Source organism: Talaromyces proteolyticus, assembly GCF_021365285.1.
Source record: "Talaromyces proteolyticus strain PMI_201 chromosome Unknown BGW36scaffold_1, whole genome shotgun sequence".
Classification (NCBI taxonomy): Eukaryota; Fungi; Ascomycota; class Eurotiomycetes; order Eurotiales; family Trichocomaceae; genus Talaromyces; species Talaromyces proteolyticus.
Window position 1 is genome coordinate 1,377,576 of NW_025764277.1, and position 22,662 is coordinate 1,400,237.

At 47.8% G+C, this 22,662-nt stretch overlaps 10 protein-coding genes across 10 annotated transcripts; 5 read left to right on the forward strand and 5 right to left on the reverse strand.

Moving 5' to 3' along the window:
- The first annotated feature begins 515 nt into the window (after positions 1-515).
- BGW36DRAFT_366966 (telomere repeat binding factor-domain-containing protein) lies at positions 516-3,502 on the forward strand. Its single transcript, XM_046214801.1, has 4 exons — positions 516-794; positions 945-1,366; positions 1,422-2,075; positions 2,128-3,502. Exons 1-4 carry the CDS (start codon positions 752-754, stop codon positions 3,295-3,297), a joined length of 2,289 nt encoding a protein of 762 aa, XP_046077771.1. The 5' UTR covers positions 516-751; the 3' UTR covers positions 3,298-3,502.
- A 48-nt stretch (positions 3,503-3,550) lies between these two features.
- BGW36DRAFT_8444 (transcription initiation factor TFIID 23-30kDa subunit-domain-containing protein) lies at positions 3,551-4,955 on the forward strand. Its single transcript, XM_046222634.1, has 2 exons — positions 3,551-4,140; positions 4,226-4,955. Exons 1-2 carry the CDS (start codon positions 3,751-3,753, stop codon positions 4,679-4,681), a joined length of 846 nt encoding a protein of 281 aa, XP_046077772.1. The 5' UTR covers positions 3,551-3,750; the 3' UTR covers positions 4,682-4,955.
- Positions 4,956-5,144: 189 nt separating this feature from the next.
- On the reverse strand, positions 5,145-5,658 carry BGW36DRAFT_285163 (putative 30S ribosomal protein S19; the record flags this gene model as incomplete). The annotated part of the gene is made up of 4 exons (XM_046210294.1): positions 5,145-5,187; positions 5,256-5,438; positions 5,529-5,544; positions 5,616-5,658. 4 exons carry the CDS (start codon positions 5,656-5,658, stop codon positions 5,145-5,147), a joined length of 285 nt encoding a protein of 94 aa, XP_046077773.1.
- A 153-nt stretch (positions 5,659-5,811) lies between these two features.
- BGW36DRAFT_366971 (uncharacterized protein) lies at positions 5,812-7,012 on the reverse strand. The gene is made up of 3 exons (XM_046214802.1): positions 6,260-7,012; positions 6,069-6,202; positions 5,812-5,982 (listed from the first exon to the last, which is right to left on the reverse strand). Exons 1-3 carry the CDS (start codon positions 6,538-6,540, stop codon positions 5,969-5,971), a joined length of 429 nt encoding a protein of 142 aa, XP_046077774.1. The 5' UTR covers positions 6,541-7,012; the 3' UTR covers positions 5,812-5,968.
- A 197-nt stretch (positions 7,013-7,209) lies between these two features.
- Positions 7,210-9,337, reverse strand: BGW36DRAFT_366974 (arginine metabolism regulation protein iii). Its single transcript, XM_046214803.1, has 2 exons — positions 8,762-9,337; positions 7,210-8,664 (listed from the first exon to the last, which is right to left on the reverse strand). Exons 1-2 carry the CDS (start codon positions 8,851-8,853, stop codon positions 7,407-7,409), a joined length of 1,350 nt encoding a protein of 449 aa, XP_046077775.1. The 5' UTR covers positions 8,854-9,337; the 3' UTR covers positions 7,210-7,406.
- A 1,287-nt stretch (positions 9,338-10,624) lies between these two features.
- On the forward strand, positions 10,625-12,364 carry BGW36DRAFT_402785 (Argonaute siRNA chaperone complex subunit Arb1-domain-containing protein; the record flags this gene model as incomplete). The annotated part of the gene is made up of 5 exons (XM_046218868.1): positions 10,625-10,900; positions 10,955-11,040; positions 11,092-11,109; positions 11,171-11,419; positions 11,476-12,364. 5 exons carry the CDS (start codon positions 10,625-10,627, stop codon positions 12,362-12,364), a joined length of 1,518 nt encoding a protein of 505 aa, XP_046077776.1.
- Positions 12,365-12,600: 236 nt separating this feature from the next.
- BGW36DRAFT_421723 (putative quinone oxidoreductase) lies at positions 12,601-13,713 on the reverse strand (the record flags this gene model as incomplete). Its single annotated transcript, XM_046219608.1, has 3 exons — positions 12,601-12,648; positions 12,705-12,879; positions 12,938-13,713. The coding sequence occupies 3 exons, from the start codon at positions 13,711-13,713 to the stop codon at positions 12,601-12,603; spliced, it is 999 nt and encodes a 332-aa protein (XP_046077777.1).
- A 1,202-nt stretch (positions 13,714-14,915) lies between these two features.
- On the forward strand, positions 14,916-16,046 carry BGW36DRAFT_421724 (uncharacterized protein; the record flags this gene model as incomplete). The annotated part of the gene is made up of 1 exon (XM_046219609.1): positions 14,916-16,046. The coding sequence occupies one exon, from the start codon at positions 14,916-14,918 to the stop codon at positions 16,044-16,046; it is 1,131 nt and encodes a 376-aa protein (XP_046077778.1).
- A 1,451-nt stretch (positions 16,047-17,497) lies between these two features.
- Positions 17,498-18,612, reverse strand: BGW36DRAFT_353576 (putative quinone oxidoreductase; the record flags this gene model as incomplete). The annotated part of the gene is made up of 2 exons (XM_046213449.1): positions 17,498-18,281; positions 18,350-18,612. The coding sequence occupies 2 exons, from the start codon at positions 18,610-18,612 to the stop codon at positions 17,498-17,500; spliced, it is 1,047 nt and encodes a 348-aa protein (XP_046077779.1).
- Positions 18,613-19,088: 476 nt separating this feature from the next.
- On the forward strand, positions 19,089-20,591 carry BGW36DRAFT_284790 (uncharacterized protein; the record flags this gene model as incomplete). Its single annotated transcript, XM_046210263.1, has 1 exon — positions 19,089-20,591. The coding sequence occupies one exon, from the start codon at positions 19,089-19,091 to the stop codon at positions 20,589-20,591; it is 1,503 nt and encodes a 500-aa protein (XP_046077780.1).
- Between the last annotated feature and the right edge of the window lie 2,071 nt (positions 20,592-22,662).

Here is a 22,662-nt window from a genome sequence, read left to right on the forward strand (position 1 = left end):
GAGCTTTGATATATTATATAGGCATTGAGAAACTAAGAACGTAAAGACTATACATATGTGTGCTACCAGAGCTAGGATGAGAATAGCTTGATAATGATGTCGTGCGATCAAAAATTAAGTCGTTGGAAACTGAGGCGCCGCATGCGGAAGTCTTGGCTTCGCGGTAGAAGACGTCTATGTACAGGCCGTAGAGGAGTGACAGCAAACCTTGAGAAAATAGTCGTAATCGCTCTGAGGAATAGAATCCACTCAAACGTGTGGAGTTAATGTCTTTCACTGCAACGTTGCTGAAAGAGTGAATGAAGCGTTGTCAGGTGTAGTAGCGTGTGATTGGAGAAACGGTCGTCGAGGTTACGGCGATGCTCTTTTGCCGAATGTCGTTGAGTCATTGTTCGCTAATCAGTAACTAGCCTCATTGGAACAAGTATTTGCCAGTGCATAGACGCAAGAAGAATAGTTATTAGTAGTTACAGTATTATAATTATTAACCAACGTTAGTTAACCTTAGATATCTGGTATAGTAGCGCTTCGCCAATGAACAGCCGGCATGCAGGCCGCGCCCCACATCGGCAGCACCGGCGGCCGGGATTTTCCAGAGGGCGAAAATTTCTCAGCTCTTCTCGCAAGCCCTATTCCTGCGCCCTATCCCTAAGCCCTCATTTCTCCTCCTGGACAGTCCATCCTCGTCCTCGACCACTCCAACCTGGCTGGCCACCCCCTTATGGTGAGCTTGACAGGTTAAGGCCACTCAATGGATGAACAACTCTCGTTAGCCCTCCCCGAGGAGGGAAATGGTGCGTATATTCCCCCCTGATGCGATGTGGTTGGACCGATCCTGCGTGGCTACTGTAGTAGCAGTCGCCAGTTGCGGCAACCACCACCAGGCCCCTAGGCATCATCGAGTGTTTCCGAACCGCATAATGCTAATTATGGCCTACGTGTAGGGTTGAGTACTTCTGAAAAACCGACTCATGAGATCGATGACGAGGCATTGTCACCGCGAGCTCACAAGAAACGCCGTACAGACTCTGGCCCCGATGAGTTGTCCAATGTCAAGGAGGAGACCGACACTCCTACAGAAGATCAAATCGGAGAAGAGCTTGCGGCCGTCCTTAATCCACCTAGTGCCGAAACAGCTGATGTCCAGGAGTCTAGCAATAGCAGTCACGACTCAATGGAGCCGCCCGATCCAGAGGTGGCTGCTGTTCTAGGTAGCATTATTGACCGCGCCGAACGCTTGGAAGAGCAATTCGCTTTGGACCAATTGCCCCCCGAAACCCCTGACCAGCCTTCAAATAAGGGCGTGACCTTTGTGAAGGCTAGCCTGTCATTGAAAATCCAGAGTCTCCCTATTCTTGACAACCTTGTAGGTGTTTCATATCTATGCCATACTGTGACGACCGGGCTAACGCCTACTCTAGTCCACTCAGATCCTCTCTCTCCTTGCCAAGTCCTCTTACCAAGACATCACTTCGTTTGTTTCTGAGCCTGATTCAGAGAATGGACAAGCATATGCTACTATGCGCTCTTTGTTTGACCACACGAAACGAGTCTACTCCACCAAACAAGTCTTTTTGTCACCGACCGAGCTCGATTTGACGGAGCCGCCTCAGGTTGATATCATACGCAAAGCGAACCTAGCCTCTTTCGTGTCAAGCATCTTTGGCTCACAAGAAATCAGTTTTGCCGAGCTCAATGATCACTTTCTGGACGTTTTCGTACCCGAAGGCAGCCGCCTACTCAAAGTTCAAGGTGCTCTTTTTCTTGAACTAAAGACACAAGCATTCATTGCCTCATTGAACAACGAAGAACGCACGAGAACAGAGATCCTCTATGAACTTTTCCCAGAAGACCTAGAACAGCTCTTGCTTTCAAAGCGTTTGGGCACTCGTCAACTTGCCCCAAGCGAAGCGGATTTTGTCAAACGAGCTCGTTCCAGACGAGATATCATTCTTACCGACATTAACAACGAAGAGGCAATGAAGGCCCTTCCTGATAAGTATCATTGGGAAGATTTCCTGAGGGACCTGAGCTCGTATGTGAGCAAAAACTTTGATTCCATCAACAGCCAACAGGTGAGTAATTTATATCAGACATCCACCCCTTTCGCTCACCCCGTTAATGTAGTCTCGAAAGGTCAAGAGCCGCACTTCCATATCTGGGGAAGTCCAGGAAGTCCCAGGTGCGCCACTTGAAAGTCAGTTTACGGTTGCTACACAGCCTCCAGAAGCTCCTGTAGATCGCAATCTTCATGGAGATCTTGTAGCACGTGCAGCTAGAGCAGCGCAGATCGCGTTACAAGGCCATGGATTGAGGAAATCCCAACAATCACAACAGCACCAGCAGCAACAGCAGCAACAGCAAAGCCAGCAAACACCTCAGCCGGCACCCCAGCCAGCCTCCCAATCAACTCAAAGCACACCTGCACCTCAGCCAATGAGCCAGCCAAGTCAGCAAAATATGAGCCAAACCTTCCAGCAAAGCCCTACGCCGCCGGGGTACCCGCAACAGCTGACATTCCAACACAGCACCATCCCCCTTCAAAATTTTCAACAGTATACTCCTCCACAAAATGGTTCAAATAGTATGCGATCAAACGACGCCGTCTCCAACTACGGTTATATGCCCGGTGTTCCCCATTACTCGCAGTCGCAGCCTACACAGGTACTGTACGAGCGAGCTAGAATGGCGGCAACTGCAAAATCTTCATCTAGCAGCCGGCGAGCAGGCCTACCAAGTCAACGTCGACCTTGGACTACAGAAGAAGAAAATGCACTCATGGCTGGTTTAGACCGAGTCAAAGGTCCTCACTGGAGCCAGATTCTAGCGATGTTCGGACCTGGCGGGACTATTAACGAAGCCCTGAAGGATCGCAATCAAGTGCAGCTCAAGGATAAAGCCCGGAACCTGAAACTATTTTTCCTCAAAAGCGGCATTGAGGTGCCTTACTACCTGAAGTTCGTCACAGGCGAACTGAAAACACGAGCACCAGCACAGGCTGCGAAGAATGAGGCAAGAGAACGGGAGAAGAAGCGCGGCGAAGAAGATAAAGCTCATGTGGAAGGTATTGAAGGCATGATGGCGCTTGCTGGTGCTCACATGTCCCCTAGTCATGGTCCCGATAGTATGTCGGCATCACCGGGGATTCACCAGGACCCTGAACAGCAAGCCCTATTGGACCAGGCCGAAGAACAGAAGCTGATCCAGAGCCTCGGCCAAGAAGTTCACGGCGATCTATTGCACCAACCCCAACACCATGAGCCCATGAATCCGGACATTCATACGCCTACTCAATGAGTATTCATCAGTCGTCATCTCCGCCAGCATTGCTCTAGCCCGTGTCTAGACGATTGTACTTGTAATTAATTCTGTTACCCTCTTACTTGTGACATATTCCACCACAGGAAATTCGCTGCCAGTGCGTAGAGCGCATGTATCTGTATCCATGTAATTATGCAACAAGCAATGCATATTCTATCCAGAAGACAGGGCAGGATTCTTGTATAAAACGTAGTATAACGTAGTGAACCCGATGGCCCTGTGGGTCCTAGCGAATGCCAAGAAAGCGCAAGAGAGCCGCTCTGCTGCGGCCTCCTGCATGTAGCGTGACATGCCTTGCTCAGTCGTCAGGTAGTTCTGCGTTGTAGTGTCTACCCAAAGCCTTTTGTCTGTGTGTATGTAGCACACTGGCCAGCCAACAAGCGTCGGCCAACCTATTCTCTTTGTCTTACGCAGCTCCCGCCACTAAAAATGTCCGATCCATCACCCTCATCTCAGCCACCGCCAGGCTCACAATTGCCAACGTCAACCCAGCCAACACAATCGCAAGAAGCGCCGTCGTCGTCGTCAGGTACAGCTGTTGACCAGACAGAGCCCAACTCGACGAATATCGCGCCGTCAGCCCAGCCTCCTGCTGATCGCGAAACTGACGCTGCGGATGACCCTATCGATGCCGGCGTGGACAACGACATCGACATGAATGCGGCTGAGAGTGGCACGGGTGCAAATGGCACCGCTGCTGGTGGAGACCCTGATGCTCCAGGAAACCCCGTTGCATCACTTTCTGGGGCTGGGGGCCCTACGAAGAAGGAAAGCAGTCTACGAGAATTTTTGGGGAAGATGGATGAGTACGCGCCTATTGTATGTTGAACCCTCCCTTTCTCCCATTTGCATTCACTAGGGGTAGGCATAATAAGCACTTTACTAACTGTTTTCGTGGCTGTAGATACCAGATGCTGTGACAGCGCATTATCTAACAGTCGCTGGTCTACCACCACCGGGGAATGGACCAAATCAGACCCCACCGCATCTTGCTCGACTTCTGGCGCTGGCTACGCAGAAGTTTGTGGCCGATATCGCGGCTGATGCTTACCAATACTCCCGAATTCGAGCATCAAACAGTTCCAGCGCAAACAATCCCATGGGCGGTCTGAACGCCGCAGCCGGTCTCAATATGCCCAACACCAGTGCGACCGGCGGTGCAGCTGGCGCTGGCGGTGGCGGTGAGGGTGGAAAGAAAGGCGGGGCGACGAATACATCTTTTGGAATCCAGCGACCTGGGTTTGGCGGCGGTGGTCAGGGAGGGTCGGGGCAGGGACGCACTGTGCTCACCATGGAAGACCTGGGTATGGCAGTCAGCGAGTATGGCGTCAGCGTGAAGCGGGGGGAATTCTATCGATAGGATGTTTTCGATCACATTATCAATCTCGCCGGCGTTGCTTTGGGCTTGGTTACCAGTGCGAGAAAGTTCAAGGACCTTTTGTGATTTGGTTTGAAATTACGAACAAAAAAGTGGCGTGCAATGGATGGACTTGGTGCATAACGGCGTATATTCAGAGGGTCTTATATTTTGGCCATGGCAGATATGGATAATTTGGCGTTCGTTTAGGATAGACTCGACTTAGGATATTGAAATTTGGTTGTTTTCATCACATACAGAATGATGTTATAAACGAAATCGGTAGCTCTAAGCCAACTATTCATTAAATTAGATGGTACTTCTGTACATGTAAACCCAGTCAATCAAGCATGGTCAATCCAAACTCCACCACAAAGGAAATTGTAATTTTGATACAAATGGTATAAGGGCGACAAAAGAATATAAACCAGACCCGGTTTCTCTGCTGTAGTTGAAATGAAACTGTCTATTTGTTTTTCGATTGCTTGTATGTGAAGCGTTTCCGCGTGCTAATTATTTCCCACATACTTTCATCAGCGACTGCCCACATTCACAAGTTGGTAGGTTCAACACTCACGCGACAAATTCGCCTAGTTTGCGTCCAACCATTTCCTCGGTAATCAAAACGTCTTGGTAAATCTTGCCATTGTGCACGGAGAATCGCAAGCCGACGAAATTTGGAAGTATTGTAGCGGCGCGGGCCTGTGTTCTGATGGGTGGTGTGCCTGGGGGGGGAGGGAGTTGGCGTGGGAGAGGGAGACTGTATCAAGAATAAGTCAGTCCACAGTTTCTTCCATGTCTTTCTCATGTGCATTATAGTGGACAGAGTAGAATAAACGGGTGGACGTACGGAACAATATTCGGGCCTGAAGACATGGATGCAGTGGTCAGGTTCAATGCAGTCATAAATAATATCGCGAAATGGGTGAGAACAAACCTTTCCACACCGAGCGGCCCAAAAGGCACCTTGTCGGCAACATTGTGATGTGGGTGACAAGAAGTGCTTTGTGATGCTTCGGGGTTGATTCTATGCGAACTTCAAGTCTTACTGGCTATCCTGTATTTGGTTAGCGTTATATCGTCCGATATTGGCTTAGCGCTATGTCCTCCGACTTGACATGATGAGCAATTCCCTTTTTATGATTTTGCTTATCATTGTGACAGTAGACTGCATCTATCGACTTCTGCAGACTAGCCTATGAGGCGAGTTAATCAATTACAACTTCTATAGTAGACCTGCATTCTTGTGCATCTCGTTACGAAGTCGATGACTTCAACATACAGCACGAATCATACTTTCGATGGCAAGTGTAAAAAAGGCTTGCTCTCAATCATTTCTGCTCATTTTGGTTTATAGACCACTCAATTTGCTAACATTCGGGCGTATCAGGATCATGGCTAGGCAGCATCGCCACCTCGACCTTCCTTGCAAATTCCTTCATCTTTTGTAAACTCTCCAAAGCCCGTACGGGGTTATCATTAACGCCATCTGGTTGTTCTTCATCCAACAAATCGATTCCATATGTAGCATCACCCGGTCAAAAATATGTCGTTGGCTTCCCATTCTCACTTTCTCCATAGAGAATTATAGCGAGATGTCCTGGTACATGTCCCGATGTATCCACAAGAACAATCTTTCCGTCAGAAGTCACCTGGTATGACTTCTTCCACGGACCAACCGGCTTGTCCTCATAGTCAACAAGCTGCGGTGAAAAGGACTTGGGCCAATGATTCGGATTTGCGCCCTCGATGCTTGCTAGGAACGGGTGCTCACCAAAAGCTTGCCAATGCCCGCGGCTGATGTAGATTGGCAGGTCTGGCACCTCTTCAACAAGCTCTTCCAGTCCCCCCAACGTGATCATTATGAAGATGGTTAACCTATGATGATGCCCTTCAAATCTGTCGGCTTGATACCCTGGTTGCTAAGCTGCTGGCAAATGCCATCTTGCGTGCCAATGGTAAAGGTACCCAAAATCTGGCTGAGGAAACTCACGCGAGGGGAGTATCCAGGATTGTTATACTGGGGTGATTGTCCCGCATCGAAAAGAAAGAGGCCCTCTGGGTGCCCGGGTCAGCAAGACTCCGACAGGAAGCGGCTCAGTCCATTGGCGGTCGCACAGAGCACGCAGTCGGCGAACTAAAGTGCTGCGAGTTGATGGCTGCGAGCGCAGTGATGGCCGAATTCTCGCACTACCAGTTGAGAAGAAGCTCAATCGAGCTAGTGATGAGATGGAACTAGGACTATTGCTAATATTCACGGATATTTGCGAGTTTATAGATTATCTAACCAGGAAATGGATACTCGCATAAAATTTATAATTAAGATATATAACCTAAATCTTCTGAAAGGATAACAGGGACATCCGCTTTCTGTTAAGAGGGTTCTACTATAGAATATGGTCGTATCGGGGAAACTATTCGCCGGATGGTAGCGAGAACGATGTCTCGTTGAACGCCATCACGCCTCGAAATCTCGAAATCTCAAAATGGGTTGTTAGAACCTAAATTCAAGTCTGAATATATCCAAAAGCAAATATTGAAACCTCTGCTTAATAATTTCAGCTAACGTAAAGAGTAAACGAAGTAGAATCTATTAAAGACTGATCGCTAGAATGCTTAAGTAACATGGGAAATCTGTAGATAATAGGTACAATACATCACTGAACTTTTTGAGATTGCCAGCAATCTTTGAAGTTCTTATCAAGGCATCAATGTGTAGCTGCTGGCATCATGCTTTCCCATCAGCTTCTGATTTTTCCTCTGCAAGATCTTCCATGATCTTTATTAAACTTCTGATGCCCATCAGGGAATTCTGATCAGGTCCATGTCCCGGAGTCCAATTTGCATGTGCAAAGTCGATCAGGCGAAAATCGTGCACCTTTATTGGTTCTTCTTCATCTTCTTCTTCGTCGTCACCGTCCTGCGCTCCTATTTCAGAGAGCGATTGGGGATCCAACTGAATATTCAGGGCCTGTTGGACGTTTGCTCCTTCTCCGAGTTGGAGATTCAATGGCTGTAGAGTGCCAAGTTCAGATATATCAATCTCCTTCGATGCTTGTGATGTTTCTGATTCTGGTGAATCAGCACGGGGATTAGCTTCCTCCTCTTCCTTTCGTTTTTTCTCGAACTCCAAGGCTTCTTCCAAGGCATCTGGGTCGCCTTCGTATATCACTAATACGCTAGACGAGTACATCCTGCTTTCTTCTGACTCAAGAGCATATTTAAGGGCTCGAAGTTCCTCTGCCACGCGAGAGGCAATAAGTTTTGACCGGTCAACCCTGCCAGCCTTGGCTCCTGCTAAGAAGGTCTTGAAGCCTTCCGTCACATTCTCGGCGGTAAAAGAACGGCCGTACCACTTGTCATACCGTTTGTAGCCATTGATTTCGACAACTTGGCCATGTTGGGCCGCGGATCCTTCATATTTGGTCATGTACGGATCGGTAAATTCGGGGTCCGTGTTGCCCGCTGAGGATTCGTCATTACCAACCCATACTTTCATGCCTGCAATACGAAAACCTAACGAGGAACTCGTCGTCTCTTTTGAAACAGCATCCAATTTTGTGCGTTTTGCCGGAGGAGCGTCGTCCGCCCATAACCGAGCGCCTAGCTTCACATCCAGGACATTCGGCCGCTTGAACCCTTCGGCGATATTTTCCAATACAATTGAAATGCCAGTATTTAGTTTGCGGCCCCCTGAGGGCGTCCACGGTATTTCTTGTGATGGCGTTGGTTTGTGGAGCGGGCCGTTTGGTATATTTGTCGGGAGAGAGGCGGTCAATGGAGGCAACATGATCCGTCCTTGGTGCTGAATATCAGCCACCATGGACAACGGCTGCTGTTGATCGGTCGAGGTGAGTGTTCCATACCACTGGGGCATGAAAGCCTGGATATTGGAATGGTAGACACTCGATTCGTAGAAGGCAACCTCTCCCGCTGTGCACGGTTTCGCTATCAGAGAGCCGGATAGATGGCAACGAAGTCCGTCACTAGTTGTATACCAGAGTCAGCACAGCCATTGAGAGTGTGTAACTGGTTGAAAGCGAGGCGACATGATAGATGCGGGGGAGGGAGTTGACAACTTACTGTCCAGCGGCGGCATGGTCAAAGGTGTTCGGGAAGCTCTCGCTATCAAGACTCTGTCCTTTGAAGCTGTCTGATCTGGAAGATGACGGCATGATGGCAAAGCTGAGTATTTGCGACGTCGCACGGAGACAAAAGGGATCGGTTAGGAGCGCATGCCGGTGAGTCAACCGCACGGCGGCAGTCAGGAGAGCGACGACAGACGATCAAAGCAAGAGACGGCTGAGAATAGTATCATGCCATATCAGCTTAGATTATCACTAGGGCTGGCGACTACTCAAAGCGGCAGGGTGCATCCGCCATTGATTGAGCAGGTGGACACGAGACACCAGCGATGCTGGACAGGAGGCAGAGACCAAGGCGCCAACGGAGGAGTGCAGGGAGGGGCAGCTTGTGGTGGATGGAGGAAATAGCAAAAACAAGGAATTAGGCAGGGGCAGGAAGCAGAGAAGACTGCAGCCAGCAGCAACAACACTGAACTAGATGAAGAGTACGTCCCAAGGCAGGCCGGAATATGCCAATATTAATATTATTCTCGAATGATTGCGGGCCGATCGCTGCTGCCAATAATATTAACTGCCTAAGGCCAGCCACGGCCGCTGGCTGACCGCCCTGCAGATGACGTATGCGAGGTTTTCCTCCGACGCGCCAATAACCTCCAGTTCCTTGGTGGTCGCTGGTTGGTACTACTCCTTAGTACTACACTACTCCCGACCCCAAGCCTCTGCTGATTAGTTTCCCTCTAATTACTGCCTCTCCAATGATCGTCGCCGCCCAAACAAGGCGCAGCAGGCCCGGCGTGGCTGAAGGGCTGAAGGGCTGCAGGGCTGCAGGCTGAGGCCGCAACGTGGAACAGTCTAACACAGAAGCCCACGAGATCCTTCCTGATCGGCCGTGCAGCCAACATGCGGAGGCTCGTCGGACTCGCGCATCAATCGACATTTAACATGACATTGACAATTAGTGATTGACTAGACAGGCCAATCCCCCTGTTTCACGCTGCCTCCTCCCGGGATACCATCGACCGTGCATTCTCACGTCCCCTCAGAGTCGCTGCAGTGCAAACCCGCCGTCAACAGTTGTCAGTCCATATTAGAATGTCGGAAACTCGTCCACCGCCGCCAAAGAGACCAGTTCTTTGTTGGCCTTGGCATTGCCCGAGCTTGGCCCGGCTTAAACAGTCAAATGCCAACTGCGGTGTTGAGCAAGGAGAGATCCTCATTGGACGCTAAGGTGTCACTGCGAATTTGTGTATGTGCGATGCGCGAATGTTGGGCAGCGGTGAGTTGGTGCAGCTCAATTCGTGTATCGCTTCTGTAATCACATGTCTCCTTCTGTGATTATACATATAATTCATTATTGAAGGAATACTTAAACCTGCCCTAAACTCTAGTTACCATGGTAGATGTAGTTGGTTTCTCTAGCAATATCCCTGGCAATTTCTATTCCAGTCGGTAACAGCGATAATAACTCCAATAGATGTAGTATTATATTCTGCCTGTTCCTGCCTTATTGCCTGGTCTTACCCCAGGAAGGCGCGGTTCCCAATCGAGCACCTCCAGTGACCTGAGAACGTCAGTCACTTCTGTTCTCCTCTTCCTTCTCAATCCACTACTCTCTATTCTCTATTCTCTTGGTGGACTTGGTAGACAGCCGCATCACTTCTAATATAACCTTCGTCTTGGCCATGTTTTTGCCAAACAAACACGTCCTCGGCTCAGCTTCATTTGCTTCCACAGATTGACACTAGGTCGTTGCTTTTTCTAAATCCACTCAACACACTCTCTTCTCGACTTTTGCCTGTCTCTGATTACCTTCACTTTGCCCTTTCTTCATCGTTATTCGCGGCCTCATCGTACTTCAATCATGGGTCGTGAAGAACAACCCGACCCCGTTACTGCTGAATCTGCAGAATCCGCAGAAAAATCCACCACTATTGCTGAGGTGCCAATAGTAGAGCCTCCTCCAGACAAGCCAGAAGAAAAAGTTCATACGCCCCCAGTGGCTTATCGTGACGACAAAAATGCCGAAGAGAAACCGCTAGCTCTAGCCGAAGTTAAAGGGTTGACAGCAAAGCAGAAAAAGAAACTGGCGATGAAGGCGAAATACAAGAACAGACCAAAAAGCAAAGCAGCTGGACAGGTATCCTCCACACTGGTTGCTTCAAGCTTACCTCCACTGACATGACTCCAATAGCCAAAACCTACAGGCTTTGAAGACTATTTTGCTGAAGGTCCTATCACCCCTGATGACCATGATTACGAAGAGAACATCTACAGTCTGTGAGTGGTACGCATAATGATTCATTGGACGATTCACTAATCCGTTGACAGTGACCGTCCTATTATTTTGTAAGTAGGAACCTACCTTCGCCAGCATCTTTTAATCATATCAATCAATAATGTCCAAAAGTCGATTGCAGGAAGCACTCAACAGGTATCAGCAAAAGCGCCGGCTGTTGAATGAACGGATGTATCTCTTTGCTGATTATCTCAGATATGGTGGAGTGGACGTGGGAGCTAAGTTGTACGGGGGTGTCTCGGAGAGGGAGTTGAAGGAAATGGACAAAGAAGGGATCCTTGTCGCTCGCTCACAAGCGAATATCAGTTTCAATAAGATAAAGCTCAAGGTCGATTTCGAACTGGTCGTCAAAGGCTTTCTGTAAGTGGTCTGTCTAACCAGGACTTTTCGGGCTGCGTCTAATCTATGCATTGCAGCTCTTCCCATTTTCCAGACAAGGTGCAGCCCAACAACTTGGAGACAGTCCAAATGGCCACCCGCACAATCAAAAACTGGCTTAATTACCTCGTGTTTCACAAAGTAGCCTCGGAACACAACAACAACATCATCTCTGCTATTTACATTTGTGAGCTTGCTGAGATACAGCTTTGGGACAACCTCCGCCTTCTCTCAGTGGCTCCCGGCGATTTTAACAAAGCTTGTTCCTTCCTATTCGGCGGGCACTATTTCGACCCCGAAGCCGAGAAGGAATCATCAGCGGACTGGGAACAGGAACGGATGAAACGTAAAAATAAGTTTATGACACAGGAAATTGCGCACAAGGTGATGAAGTTTGCTCTGGCTTGCACTAGCACCGATGAACAGGCCAGTCTTTTTGATAGGCTTTCAAAAGCCAACGAACTTCACGCAACTGCTGTCCAAGACATTGACGGATTTGAAGTGACTGAAATTTTCATGCCAGAGCAGAAAGTGCGGGACTTTTACAACAAACACGGGCCTGACCTGAATCCAGTGGGCAAATTATGCGCTAAAGCATGTCGAAATCCCGACGGTGTGTACGTCGACCTGGCACCTGGGGAGAAACTGCCAAACATCGACGAACTGGAATTCGAATTTCTCGTCGAAGAGAATCTCCTCAATTACTACTATACAGGGATGAAAGTCTGTACCAATGTATGGGAATTCAATTGTGGAGTGTACTTCTACGATGAGGTCTTCGCCGCATATTGTACTTTCTACACCGTCTTGTGGAATGATCTCATGCTTGAGTGGAAGGAACCACGGGATCTAACCAAAGAGCAAAAACTTGAGGGAAAGGAAGAAGACGAAACTGAAAAAGTTGACGCCCATGCCGAAGGGCTCTAGAGTGAAGACGAGGAGTTTTGAAAAGAGCCGCAAATTGGAGAATGGCCTATTAAGACATGGATTTTTTGCCCGTCGTTTTCAACTAGTAGCATAGCAAGTGAATGGCTTGCTTCACACCTTGGTAGCAAGAATATCCTAAATTTAGATAGCTACTACGTAAAGCTCGCAACTTATCTGGGATTTCTCGATATCAATATGTGGTTGTTGGCCATACACAATCTCTTAGCTGCTTCCACTCAGGGCGCTAAAAGCAATTTGCCGGTTGTTTTTCGGCCTTCCAGGTCCTGTTCATAGCAATTATTAGTTGTCTCATTTTTACTGCATAGCAGAAGAATCTGACCTTGTGTGCTTGCTGAACGTCTTCTAATGGATAGACTTTGTGGATCTTGACTTTCAGTTTTCCAGAACTGAGAAGATCAAACAGTTCTTTCACGTAGCCTTCGTACTCTTCTCTTGTTTCGACATACCCCAGCATTGACGGCCGAGCAATCGTGACACACTTTGGGGTTAGTCGTCTATATAGTATTGTTAGACACCTTCCTATATATATTAAGAGTGATGGTGTATACTCACTGAATTGGAAATGCTGGGACAGGACCGCTAGCATTGCCGAACCAGGCAATAAACCCTTTTCTCTTCACAGCATCAAGGCTACCTTCCCAAGTATCCTTGCCAACCGAGTCATACACGACATCAACGCCACGCCCATTCGTGATTTCCTTCACACGCTTCACCCAATCTTTGCCCTCCTCGCTACGGTAATCAATCACATGGTCAGCACCCAGGCTCTTAACCAAGGCAACCTTCTCTGGTCCTCCCGCGGTACCAATAACAATAGCCCCAAGCAGTTTGAGAACTTGAACCATCAGAAACCCAGCACCGCCAGCAGCAGCATGTACAAGTACCGTGTCACCCTTCTTGACAGCATATGTTTCTTTGACCAGAGTTAAAATTGTCAACCCACTGAGAAACGAGGCAACGGCTTCTTCATCCGAGACCCCATCGGGGATCTTTACAACATCTCGGTCAGGCACAGCAGAGTACTCCGCATATGAAGCAGTCTTCATCCATACGACGCGGTCTCCAACTTTGAACCCATATGGATTTGCGCCTGGACCAAGAGCGACGATAGTCCCTGCAGCCTCACGGCCGAGAACTTCCGGCTTGGATGATGGGTAAAGTCCAGTGCGGAAGTATGTGTCGATGTAGTTAATGCCAGAAACCTTGTTCTTGATAAGCACTTGTCCATCTGAAGGCTGTGGGACTGGGTAGTCGGTCTTCAGTTGGAGAACCTCTGGACCGCCAGTCGTCTCAACGACGATGGCTTTTTGAGTAGTTGGGATAGTCATGTTTCTGAGGTGGTGTGCTCTTGTTGGGAAACTTGTTGTGGTGGAGAGGGATAGGTGTGATTGCAGAGCTGATAGGCGAAAAGCGCTCGTGGTCATGCGCGAGATGGATCGAGCTGGTGCGGCACACACCAAGTTTAGATACATGCACGACACAGCCAGGAAGGAAATAGCAGTGGCAGTATTACAGCTGTGCGTGATGGAAAACAAGAAGATAAATTATCGAGTGTGACTACGAGTGCAACAGAGATCAAATAATTGTTAATTGATGTAGGGGGATGGCAAGATTAATAATGCAATTTACATATATATGTACGGCAGAACGCGGGGTTATGCCATCATCGGAGGAACTCCGGTCCCCGCACTATCCATATCCAGTGTCCAGTATTCAGTATTCCTTTCGCTGTGAACATGTAGCTTGACATTAATTTTAATTTCGTTGGCATGCGGGTTTCTTCCATGCCATTCCCCCGTACTCAACTAACTCCAGGAAAGATTTTGGATTACATATGACAATACTACTACGAAAGAAACAGGCGACTAATCTAAAGTTAACACCCATCCCCTGGAATGGTAGCATTTCAGGCTGGCATGTGGTGTTGACAGCCGGCAGTTGGCCAGACCTTGCTGAAGAAGTCACTTTGATAGGACAGCGCTTCGCGGTATTCGGAGACCGTCTAGAAGTTCTGGCCAGCATAACTGTCGACACACTTTATTCTAATACACTTTATCAAAGTGTCGGCGTCATCCGTACCGTTGTTACACGGGTTCGCGGGAATGCTTCCAGCCGTTACTGCCTGCACATATGATGTTGTGTTGCCTGTCTCTAGGCCAGAGGGACGTCAGCCAGGACAGGGAAGCTTCGTAATGGGTTGTACACATCTTGAAATGCGTATTGCTTCAGGTCAGAATAGGTCGCTAACAGCGGTACTTCACAGAGCAGTGAGTTGGATATGGGAATGGGATTATATTTCAAGTTTTCCAATAGAGATTGAAACCGATGGATGATATTGCTGACTGAGGAAACCCAGCACAAACAAGCCTCAGATCCAGCCTCATGGCAGTACTGAGAAACCTTCTCTAGTGCTACCACATAATCCAAAACTTACTGCTATCACTACCAGGCATCAATGCTGACTTACCAACCAGACTCATTTAGGAAATTTTACGACTCAGGGGTAGCTAGGCAACCTGGCTAGGCAACAATGCTCCTTGGTGTACTGAAACCTTTTCAGCCCTGCTCTCTACAACGTCAAGCCTCGAACACATCCAGTTCTTTGCTGAAACAAACTCGAACACACCTGGAAATGTTGGGAGCTCATAAGCTTCGGCCAAAATGCTCAGCATTTCAACCCATCCAGGAAATTCCTCCGAAAGTCCTGGATGAGATCTTTTGCTTCCTCCCCGATATTCCTGATCAGCTCTGTTTTGCGCTATGCTGCAAATACCTCTATGCTCACTATAAATCGTTTACCGAAACTTTGAAATCACTGAGACTTGCTCATGTACTGCCACATGAACCAAAGCCCATGTTTTGCAACAAAGGTTCTAATATCGAGATTCGACATAAATCCCGAATAGAATTTCTCCTTCGACTAGAAGATAGTCGTTGGAAATATTGCAGCGGATGTTGGAGCCTTCATCAAAAATCGGCTTGGGAGCCTCCCAAGATTCGCTTTCCACTTCCTCTGAAGATTGCTAACTGGGGAAAACCAAAGTGTATGCCATATGCCGGGCAAATCGACCTTTGCCCCTGCTGGACCATAACACTTCCTGAAATACGACATCTCATTCGTGAAACGCAATACCCTGGTAATATACCGCTGAGATCCATCCGCCTAACATTGCGGAGTTATGCACCGCTTTACAGCCATGTTCGTAAGATTGGCCGCGTACACAGTTGCAGCTTTCAAGCTCATCCATTTGCAAATGTCGGTATTACAAATGGTTTCGTTTTGATTGCTCGTGATAGCAAGTTACGTCAAATCAGCATACTCTCATTTCAAATTGCGGTCAAGAGTTTTCTCCGCCGATCAGAATCCCAGTCACATATACGCACGCCAGTGATATCGCCACATGAAAATCTGAAACAGTGGCTTAGCCAATTCTTTGCCGAGGCCGATTCTTCCTTTTCCATTGTAGGGAGGATGGAAGATTGCGAGATCAAAGAATGCCACTGTTGGCGTTGCGACTGCCTGAAAACGACTGAAGACAATTTCCGCTTTGAGATAGTAACAAGGCGAAACTTGGGCAGCGGTAAATGGCCGGAAGATATTTGGTATCGAGAGTTTGCTGATCTTACTATTATTGACTCTGCTGCAATGGTATTGAAATAAGCAACGGAAGCATGTGAAAAAGCGTGTTCTATACCTAGGTATATTGCTGTAGCTGAAATACGCCGTGTTTTTGCTCATAGATAGCTCGGTTACATATAGTAAATGCATTTTATTATCACTTATAGATAACTATACCGTACATGATCGCAAGTAAAGAGACAGGGAATGTGGCGGTGAGCTGTACATGATAACAGTGGGCTCTGTATAGCGAACTGGGTACATTGCCGTGGGAGAAAGCTTGATGTCGAGATATTCCTCGACTTGAGCTGCAACACGATTGTATAACCTAGATGGAATTAGCCTTCATCTTGGGATCAAAAATTTGAGACGACTGAAGCACTGCTTTAGGTTCGCTGCCACCACATTGAATGGCCTACGACCTTCATGGTGTCCTTGACCCTCCAGATCCACAACAACCTGACGTAAAATCCTCTCAATTGACTCCGTACGTCCCCATATTATATTCAAGCATCTTAGACGACTGAAGAACTGCTTTAGGTCCTGGTTCGTTACCATCGCGTTGGATGGCTTCTGATCTCAACCGCCTCCACTATCTCCGCGATCCTCCAGATCCACGACAACTTGCTGCACAGGTCCACTGGTTGGCCAATCACTCAAAACTTCTCGTTATTTACAATGTCTAAAGACTTAATGTGATTAGTGAACCACTCGGGATTGTCGCTCGTCACCACGCCTAGGCTGGCCTCTGATTTCCATCGCTTTCCTCGTTATCTCGACTCTCCGGGTCCTCGCCGACGTTTTTACGCATCAAAGTAGTATAGAAGAACAGACAGATAAGACAGCTACTACAATATAACATAGTCAGAGTCTTGCAGGGGGTTCTCGCTCGTGGTCCGATCGATTAACTACCAATTTCTACCGTCTTCGTCGTTGTCTCCTCCGTCGTCTCGTCAACTCTCCTCTACGCGTTCCTTACGCGTTTTACGCTATTGAAGAGGAACATCTAGTATAAATCAAGAGGGTATGTGCTAGAGCACTACTAAAAAAAATAACAATTAGAGAATTGCATAGACTTTTGCTTTGTTGCTCTGCTGGTTTCCTACGGACCTCGTCTGCTTTCATTTCCGCTATCTCAGCCTTGCAGGTCTAGCGTTCTTGAACAACTAAGATGATAGCCTTCCTTGCTACGGATTGGGGAATAGATAAGAATAGCGGTAGCAGAGATTATGATGTTGGCCAATTGAGCAGAATCCATACTGTTTAAGAAAAAGAAGAAGAGAGAAAAATCCAGCGGCCGAAACCAAGCAGCAGCTTCTTATGCCCATTGGAACTTGCAGTTCAGGAAGGTGCGGCTTCCGAGCCGGTTTTGTGGTGTGGGGAAGGAGCTTCTCCCTACAACTGGCAAGTAAGCTATCAGCTGTGAATCTCGGAGCCATCTCTCGTGTTTGCATATATTCATTTCTATTTTTCAATATCTAAAACGGGCACCATCATAGTTCCACCACCAGCTTTGTCGCGCTCACGCCAGCCTTCGATTTTGCTAGTGCTTCATTGACATATTCCAATCCCTTCCCAACAATGGTGGGAGGAGGAAGACATTTGAGCTTCCCGGACTCCAATGCCGGCGTTACATACTCCTTCCAGACGGGGGTGGCAACATCGTTAACAGCGAAAATCATGCCGGCCTTGACGTTTTCTGGAACCTCGGGTGGTGGCGGATGCACGGCGGCGAGGTGGCCTCCGCCTAGTTTAGCGAGAATCTTGAGGTCGATATCGTAGGTCTCTTGTGTGGATATGGCATCGAAAATGCCCACAAACTCCCGACCTTGTGCGGAGGAGGCGGCGGCGATGACTTTCTCGACGAATCCAGACTCGTGGTAGTCAAACACTTCAGATGCACCACAGCTCTTGCAGAGATCGAAGTTGCGCTCGCTCGCAATCGCAATGACTTTTATTCCCGCTGCAGCAGCCAGTTGGGTGGTCATGGATCCGACAGAGGACGATCCGCCGTACACGATGAGTGTCTTATTTGAAGATACGGACTGTAAGGATGGATACGGGAGGCCGAGAGCGGGAGTTGGGACACCAGGCATAGCGATTCCGGGTGTCTTGACTGAGAGTGCGCATACTGCGGCTTCCAAAGCAAAAGCAGCAACCACTCCCTGGGTGAAGGGTATGGAGTCAGGGAGGATGGCTGCTTTGTCGGCCGGCACAGCTGTGTACAGAGCATATGCTCCATCTTGAGGCTTGCCAGTTACCAGATTAATTGCGTGGCTATTTACCAAATTTCCAGAATTAGTACTATGGTTTTGACGTATGCATGGTTCCAGGAAGACTCCTACCCAAGGACGCGGTCCCCTTTCTTGAAGCGTCCTTGCGCTTCTGTCCCGACTTCGGAGACTATTCCAGCGACATCGCACCCAAAGATGGCAGGGAATTGCTGGACAAAGACTCCATGGTCCTGCATGTGGCAGTCTAGCGGGTTGATAGCAATGGCAGCATTCTGAATAACGATCTCGTTGGGGCCAGGAACAGGCAGAGGAGCTTCGCCAACCTCTAAGGGGGTTCCGGCTTTATTGAGCCATGCGGCCTTGTTTGATGACATTTTCGATGGCTTACTTTTTCCGAGTTGAGAAATGTGCAAGAATAACTTATGAAGCCTTAGAGTGTGCAGTGAAGGGACTCGTGGAGGAAAACTGAATGTGATGTTGATGTCTGCTTGGAAGTCCCATCTTTATATCTCGATTCTCCACCTTACAGAAAGAAAGCCCGCGATAGCCATTGAATTTCAAAGCCAGAACTAATAGCTTTAGGTTATTCGTCAGCATATCGGCTAGAACAAGCGAAGTAAACACTTTTCGTCGATATTATACTTGAGATCGAAGCACGGCATAGTAGGGTACCGGAAGAGGAACGGGAACAGCATATGCCGTTCCATGCGACCCACATACTTTTCGGATTAGTCATGCATTTCATCACCACGAGTGCGTTATTAATGTTTCTTGATAATCGAACGCATTTCACACATAGAATTCTTCAAACCTCCAATCTACATATGTCTTTCAAAGCATTTACAGTGTCATGTCCGCTGCCCTTGAGCTGGGTGACCTCCTGAGATACGATGCAGAATACAAGGTGCTGATTTGCCGCGAATGCAAGTACGCCATTCAGAAAAATGCACTAGGGAGCCACCTGCTTCGTCATAAGATCTATCGCGGTGAGAGACAGCGGTTATTGTCATCCATTTCTCAGCTACACGTTCTGGACCCAGATGATGTGCGTTCTCCGTTTGCAGACTGTCCTCCGGTGGATGGATTACCGGTCATTGCGGGTTACAAATGTTTGGCTCCCGGCTGTGGAAGTCTCTGTGCTAGCTTCAAAAGGATGAGGCATCATTGGAGCACAACTCATGCTTTAAGCAACCCTTCTGATGACTTTGCATGCTCGGTGGATCTGCAAACCTTCTTCCGGGGCACGAAACTCAGGTACTTTGAAGTCTCCCGGTCGACAAGTGTAGTTGGCCCATCGCTGGTTCCTGATTGTCAGGATTCGAGAATAGCACAGCAAGATTCCAATCTCGTAGTTGAACCGAAACCCCATGCGAAAACCTCTGTACTCCCTAGATCCGCATTGTCAGGATCCATACTTCCTGGATTTGACTTTGATCTAGAAGCGCTGAGATATTTTCACCACTTTGTGACCACGACGAGTCTGACGTTGCCAGCTAGGGACTATAGACTGTCTACGTACTGGCAGACAGACGTTATTGAACAAGCCTTGCAGCTGCGCTGGCTAATGTGCGGTGTATTGGCTATTTCAGCAAGCCATATGGCCGCGCGTTTGGACGTTGAGACGACCAAACAAATGCACCTAGATCGATCCGCGCAGTTCCAACTGGGGTTCCTAGCTGGATGGAACGAGATGAAACATAGTACCGTCAATCTGGATACTGAAGAGCTGAAAACAGGTGCCCAGATGATTTGCATTCAACGATGCTGCCAGTGGACGTTGGCAAAACCGAACACACCAGATCAAAATTCGCTTGAGTTGTTCACTGCATCTATTCGTGGCTGTATTGACTCAAACTTTGCTCTTTGCTCTGAAGTCAGTGGCAACTCCTTTCTCGTAAATGCGTCTATTCCCCTTGTCAATGTTGAAAATGAAAATTCCGGGGTCGGTAACCATTCGCCTCCGGCACTTTTGGAACATCTTCGCAGTCTGCCTTATCGTATGGCTGAGCCATTAGGGAAACCCGATGATCCTCTAGACGTCATGGCCACGCTTCAAGCCGTAGAAACTCTGGTAGACTGCTGCTTGCTGACCTATAGAGCCGATGAAGTCGGAACGGTGTGGATTGGTATGGAATCGTGGTTAAGAAGAGTTCCTCGCCACTTCGAAGAAATGATTTTACGGCGGGCTCCGGCTGCTCTTATCGTGTTGGGTCACTGGTTGGTGTTGGTGGAACGAGCAGAGCATTACTGCTGGGTCTTGAAAGGCTTGGCGGTGAGGATAATGACTCAGATTTCTGGAGATTTGCCTGAAGAATACGCCATCCAGAGTCTGGTCGCGGGCCTCATAGGTTGAGGGTATAGACAGCTTTGTCTGTTAACCCATATCCTCGTATACTCTTAGACCTCTTCAACATGCACTACTTCAATGAAATACTGCATATCCTGATACCATCGATAACGAAGCAGAATCGAAAGAACCGGAAGCCAATCAAAGAAAGCATCTGGGTCAGAAACCCACCCACCCCCCAAAAAGGAAGAAGAGCATTATAGCTGCTATCATAGATGGCTTTGAAGGAATTTAGAATTCTAAAGATGATTTAACCCAACGAAAGGCCACATTCTGGAAGCATATGTTATGTGAAGCAATGAGTAGAACTTCTATCAGCCTAGTCATTTTGGATTTGTTAAAAGCAAATCAGAATCGTCGAGGTGTGATCTCAAACTGAATATACATCGAAATATGACCAGAGCCATTAAGGTGCAAACCTTTATAGCATGACGGGAAAGTTTGACGTGCAAAGTTTATATGTGGTGAAATCCCCGTCATTAAGAACATTGGAGCAACATCAAATATTATCAAAGGCAAAACAGATTACGCGATTGCTACTATGGTCCAGAAGTTTAAGCTTGTCTCAAAACATTTGAAAGTAATTCAATTATGATGAAAGCCAAGAAGGAAGCCGTGGTCTATACCTAGTCGGTGTCCAGCAAAGCCGCGTTAGTCCCGAATGCCCACTAAACTCAAGCGATACGCGGTGCCAACATTCTAAGGCACTAGGGTTGGGCAGGTTACTTTCGTCCTGGTCGGGTTGCTATAGGGGGACTGGCTGTAAGAATGGAATCCACAATAGGATGACGAAAGTTTGAATATAGCAGCACAAAGGTGGATTGGGTAGAGGAGCCCTTCCCCCATCAATACTAATAATAGTTGAACTTTTTATCCGTCTACAAATGGGACCCCGAGAAACCCATATTTCAACCTGACATAAGTTGGCGTAAATGTAGACGAAAAGTAGAAGAACCCAACAATATCTATATTCAAACTCTTCTACAGTGTCATATGAGTATAGTATAACAGACAGAAGACCATTGAGCGCATTATTACATTAAGAAAGGTAAACCTATTGATACAGATTCTGTTTTTCGAATTCGCCTCCCACAGCCCCTTTCTCTCCTACCATGCAGTGCCAAGGTCACTGATTGGGACATCAAGCATCTTGCCCCCCACATATTGCCGGTGCTATTACTAGTAGCGTTGTCAGACAGCATTTGGCAGCGCTCCCTATCACTTTGCAAGTGGTATCGCGTACAAAACTACTTGAAATAATTCACAATTTTTGAGCTGTCTATCTGTCAATGGATCGTGCGGTATCGATTGATAAAGCCATGGTCACTTGCGACAAACTTATCTTTCGGCTGCCTCCGAAAAGAGATTCACCTTACAGGCTCGGGTTTGTCGTCGGAGGTACTGAAGACTACTGAATTACTCAAATTAGAACCTATATCAGCAATTAGCAATACGATAAGAAGCTGCCCAGAGGCTGTAACGGTCCATGCAGAGAGAACAACTCGAGCATACAATGTAAGGGCTGCCAGTAGATCACGTGCCCGACCATAGCCCTAACCTTCCGATTCTGGAAGTAAATTTTTACTCACACACGTTGCTTGAATTGGTTTCCTACATCTTTGCTGTAATTGTTGTTCCGTTTAAGTGCACCCAATAAATATGCATACAGCTATCAAAATTCCTACCCAAAATGCCCGCCAACGCAGCTTGACCTGCGTTGGCGCTAAAGCCGTCGGTTTGACCACAGTCACGGATTCACAGAGTCAAGCACGCCTTTGAGAGTACTGCAACCTAGAGCCTGCCAATTAAAGCAATATGGTGCCAATCTAAATTTGTCCAAACAAAAAGGACAAAAAGTCGGGTCGTCGACAGGCCTGAGTGAAAACGCCGGCCACTTTTCACATCACCCCACACATTTGACTCTTCTTTCTGCGTACACTGATGACGCACATATCTTCCTACACGAAAGTCCCTGCGTGGTACAGTTTCTATGGGCTGTGAGTAAATCCAATTACATGAATAAGACAACAGACAGCAGTATTATGTAGGGCCACCATATACGCACAATAATGTCGAG

What these genes read in the sequence shown, in the direction of transcription:
- BGW36DRAFT_366974 (XM_046214803.1), bottom strand. Translation starts at nt 8,853, where the DNA reads ATGCCGTCATCTTCCAGATCAGACAGCTTCAAAGGACAGAGTCTTGAT. An exon ending in GACCATGCCGCCGCTGGACA is followed by an intron (nt 8,665 to 8,761) that starts GTAAGTTGTCAA and finishes GTATACAACTAG; the next exon opens with TGACGGACTTCGTTGCCATC.
- BGW36DRAFT_366971 (XM_046214802.1), bottom strand. Translation starts at nt 6,540, where the DNA reads ATGATCACGTTGGGGGGACTGGAAGAGCTTGTTGAAGAGGTGCCAGAC. An exon ending in GGACATCTCGCTATAATTCT is followed by an intron (nt 6,203 to 6,259) that starts CTATGGAGAAAG and finishes GGGTGATGCTAC; the next exon opens with ATATGGAATCGATTTGTTGG.
- BGW36DRAFT_366966 (XM_046214801.1), top strand. Translation starts at nt 752, where the DNA reads ATGGATGAACAACTCTCGTTAGCCCTCCCCGAGGAGGGAAATG. An exon ending in CCTCCCCGAGGAGGGAAATG is followed by an intron (nt 795 to 944) that starts GTGCGTATATTC and finishes GCCTACGTGTAG; the next exon opens with GGTTGAGTACTTCTGAAAAA. An exon ending in ATTCCATCAACAGCCAACAG is followed by an intron (nt 2,076 to 2,127) that starts GTGAGTAATTTA and finishes CCGTTAATGTAG; the next exon opens with TCTCGAAAGGTCAAGAGCCG.
- BGW36DRAFT_8444 (XM_046222634.1), top strand. Translation starts at nt 3,751, where the DNA reads ATGTCCGATCCATCACCCTCATCTCAGCCACCGCCAGGCTCACAATTG. An exon ending in TGGATGAGTACGCGCCTATT is followed by an intron (nt 4,141 to 4,225) that starts GTATGTTGAACC and finishes TCGTGGCTGTAG; the next exon opens with ATACCAGATGCTGTGACAGC.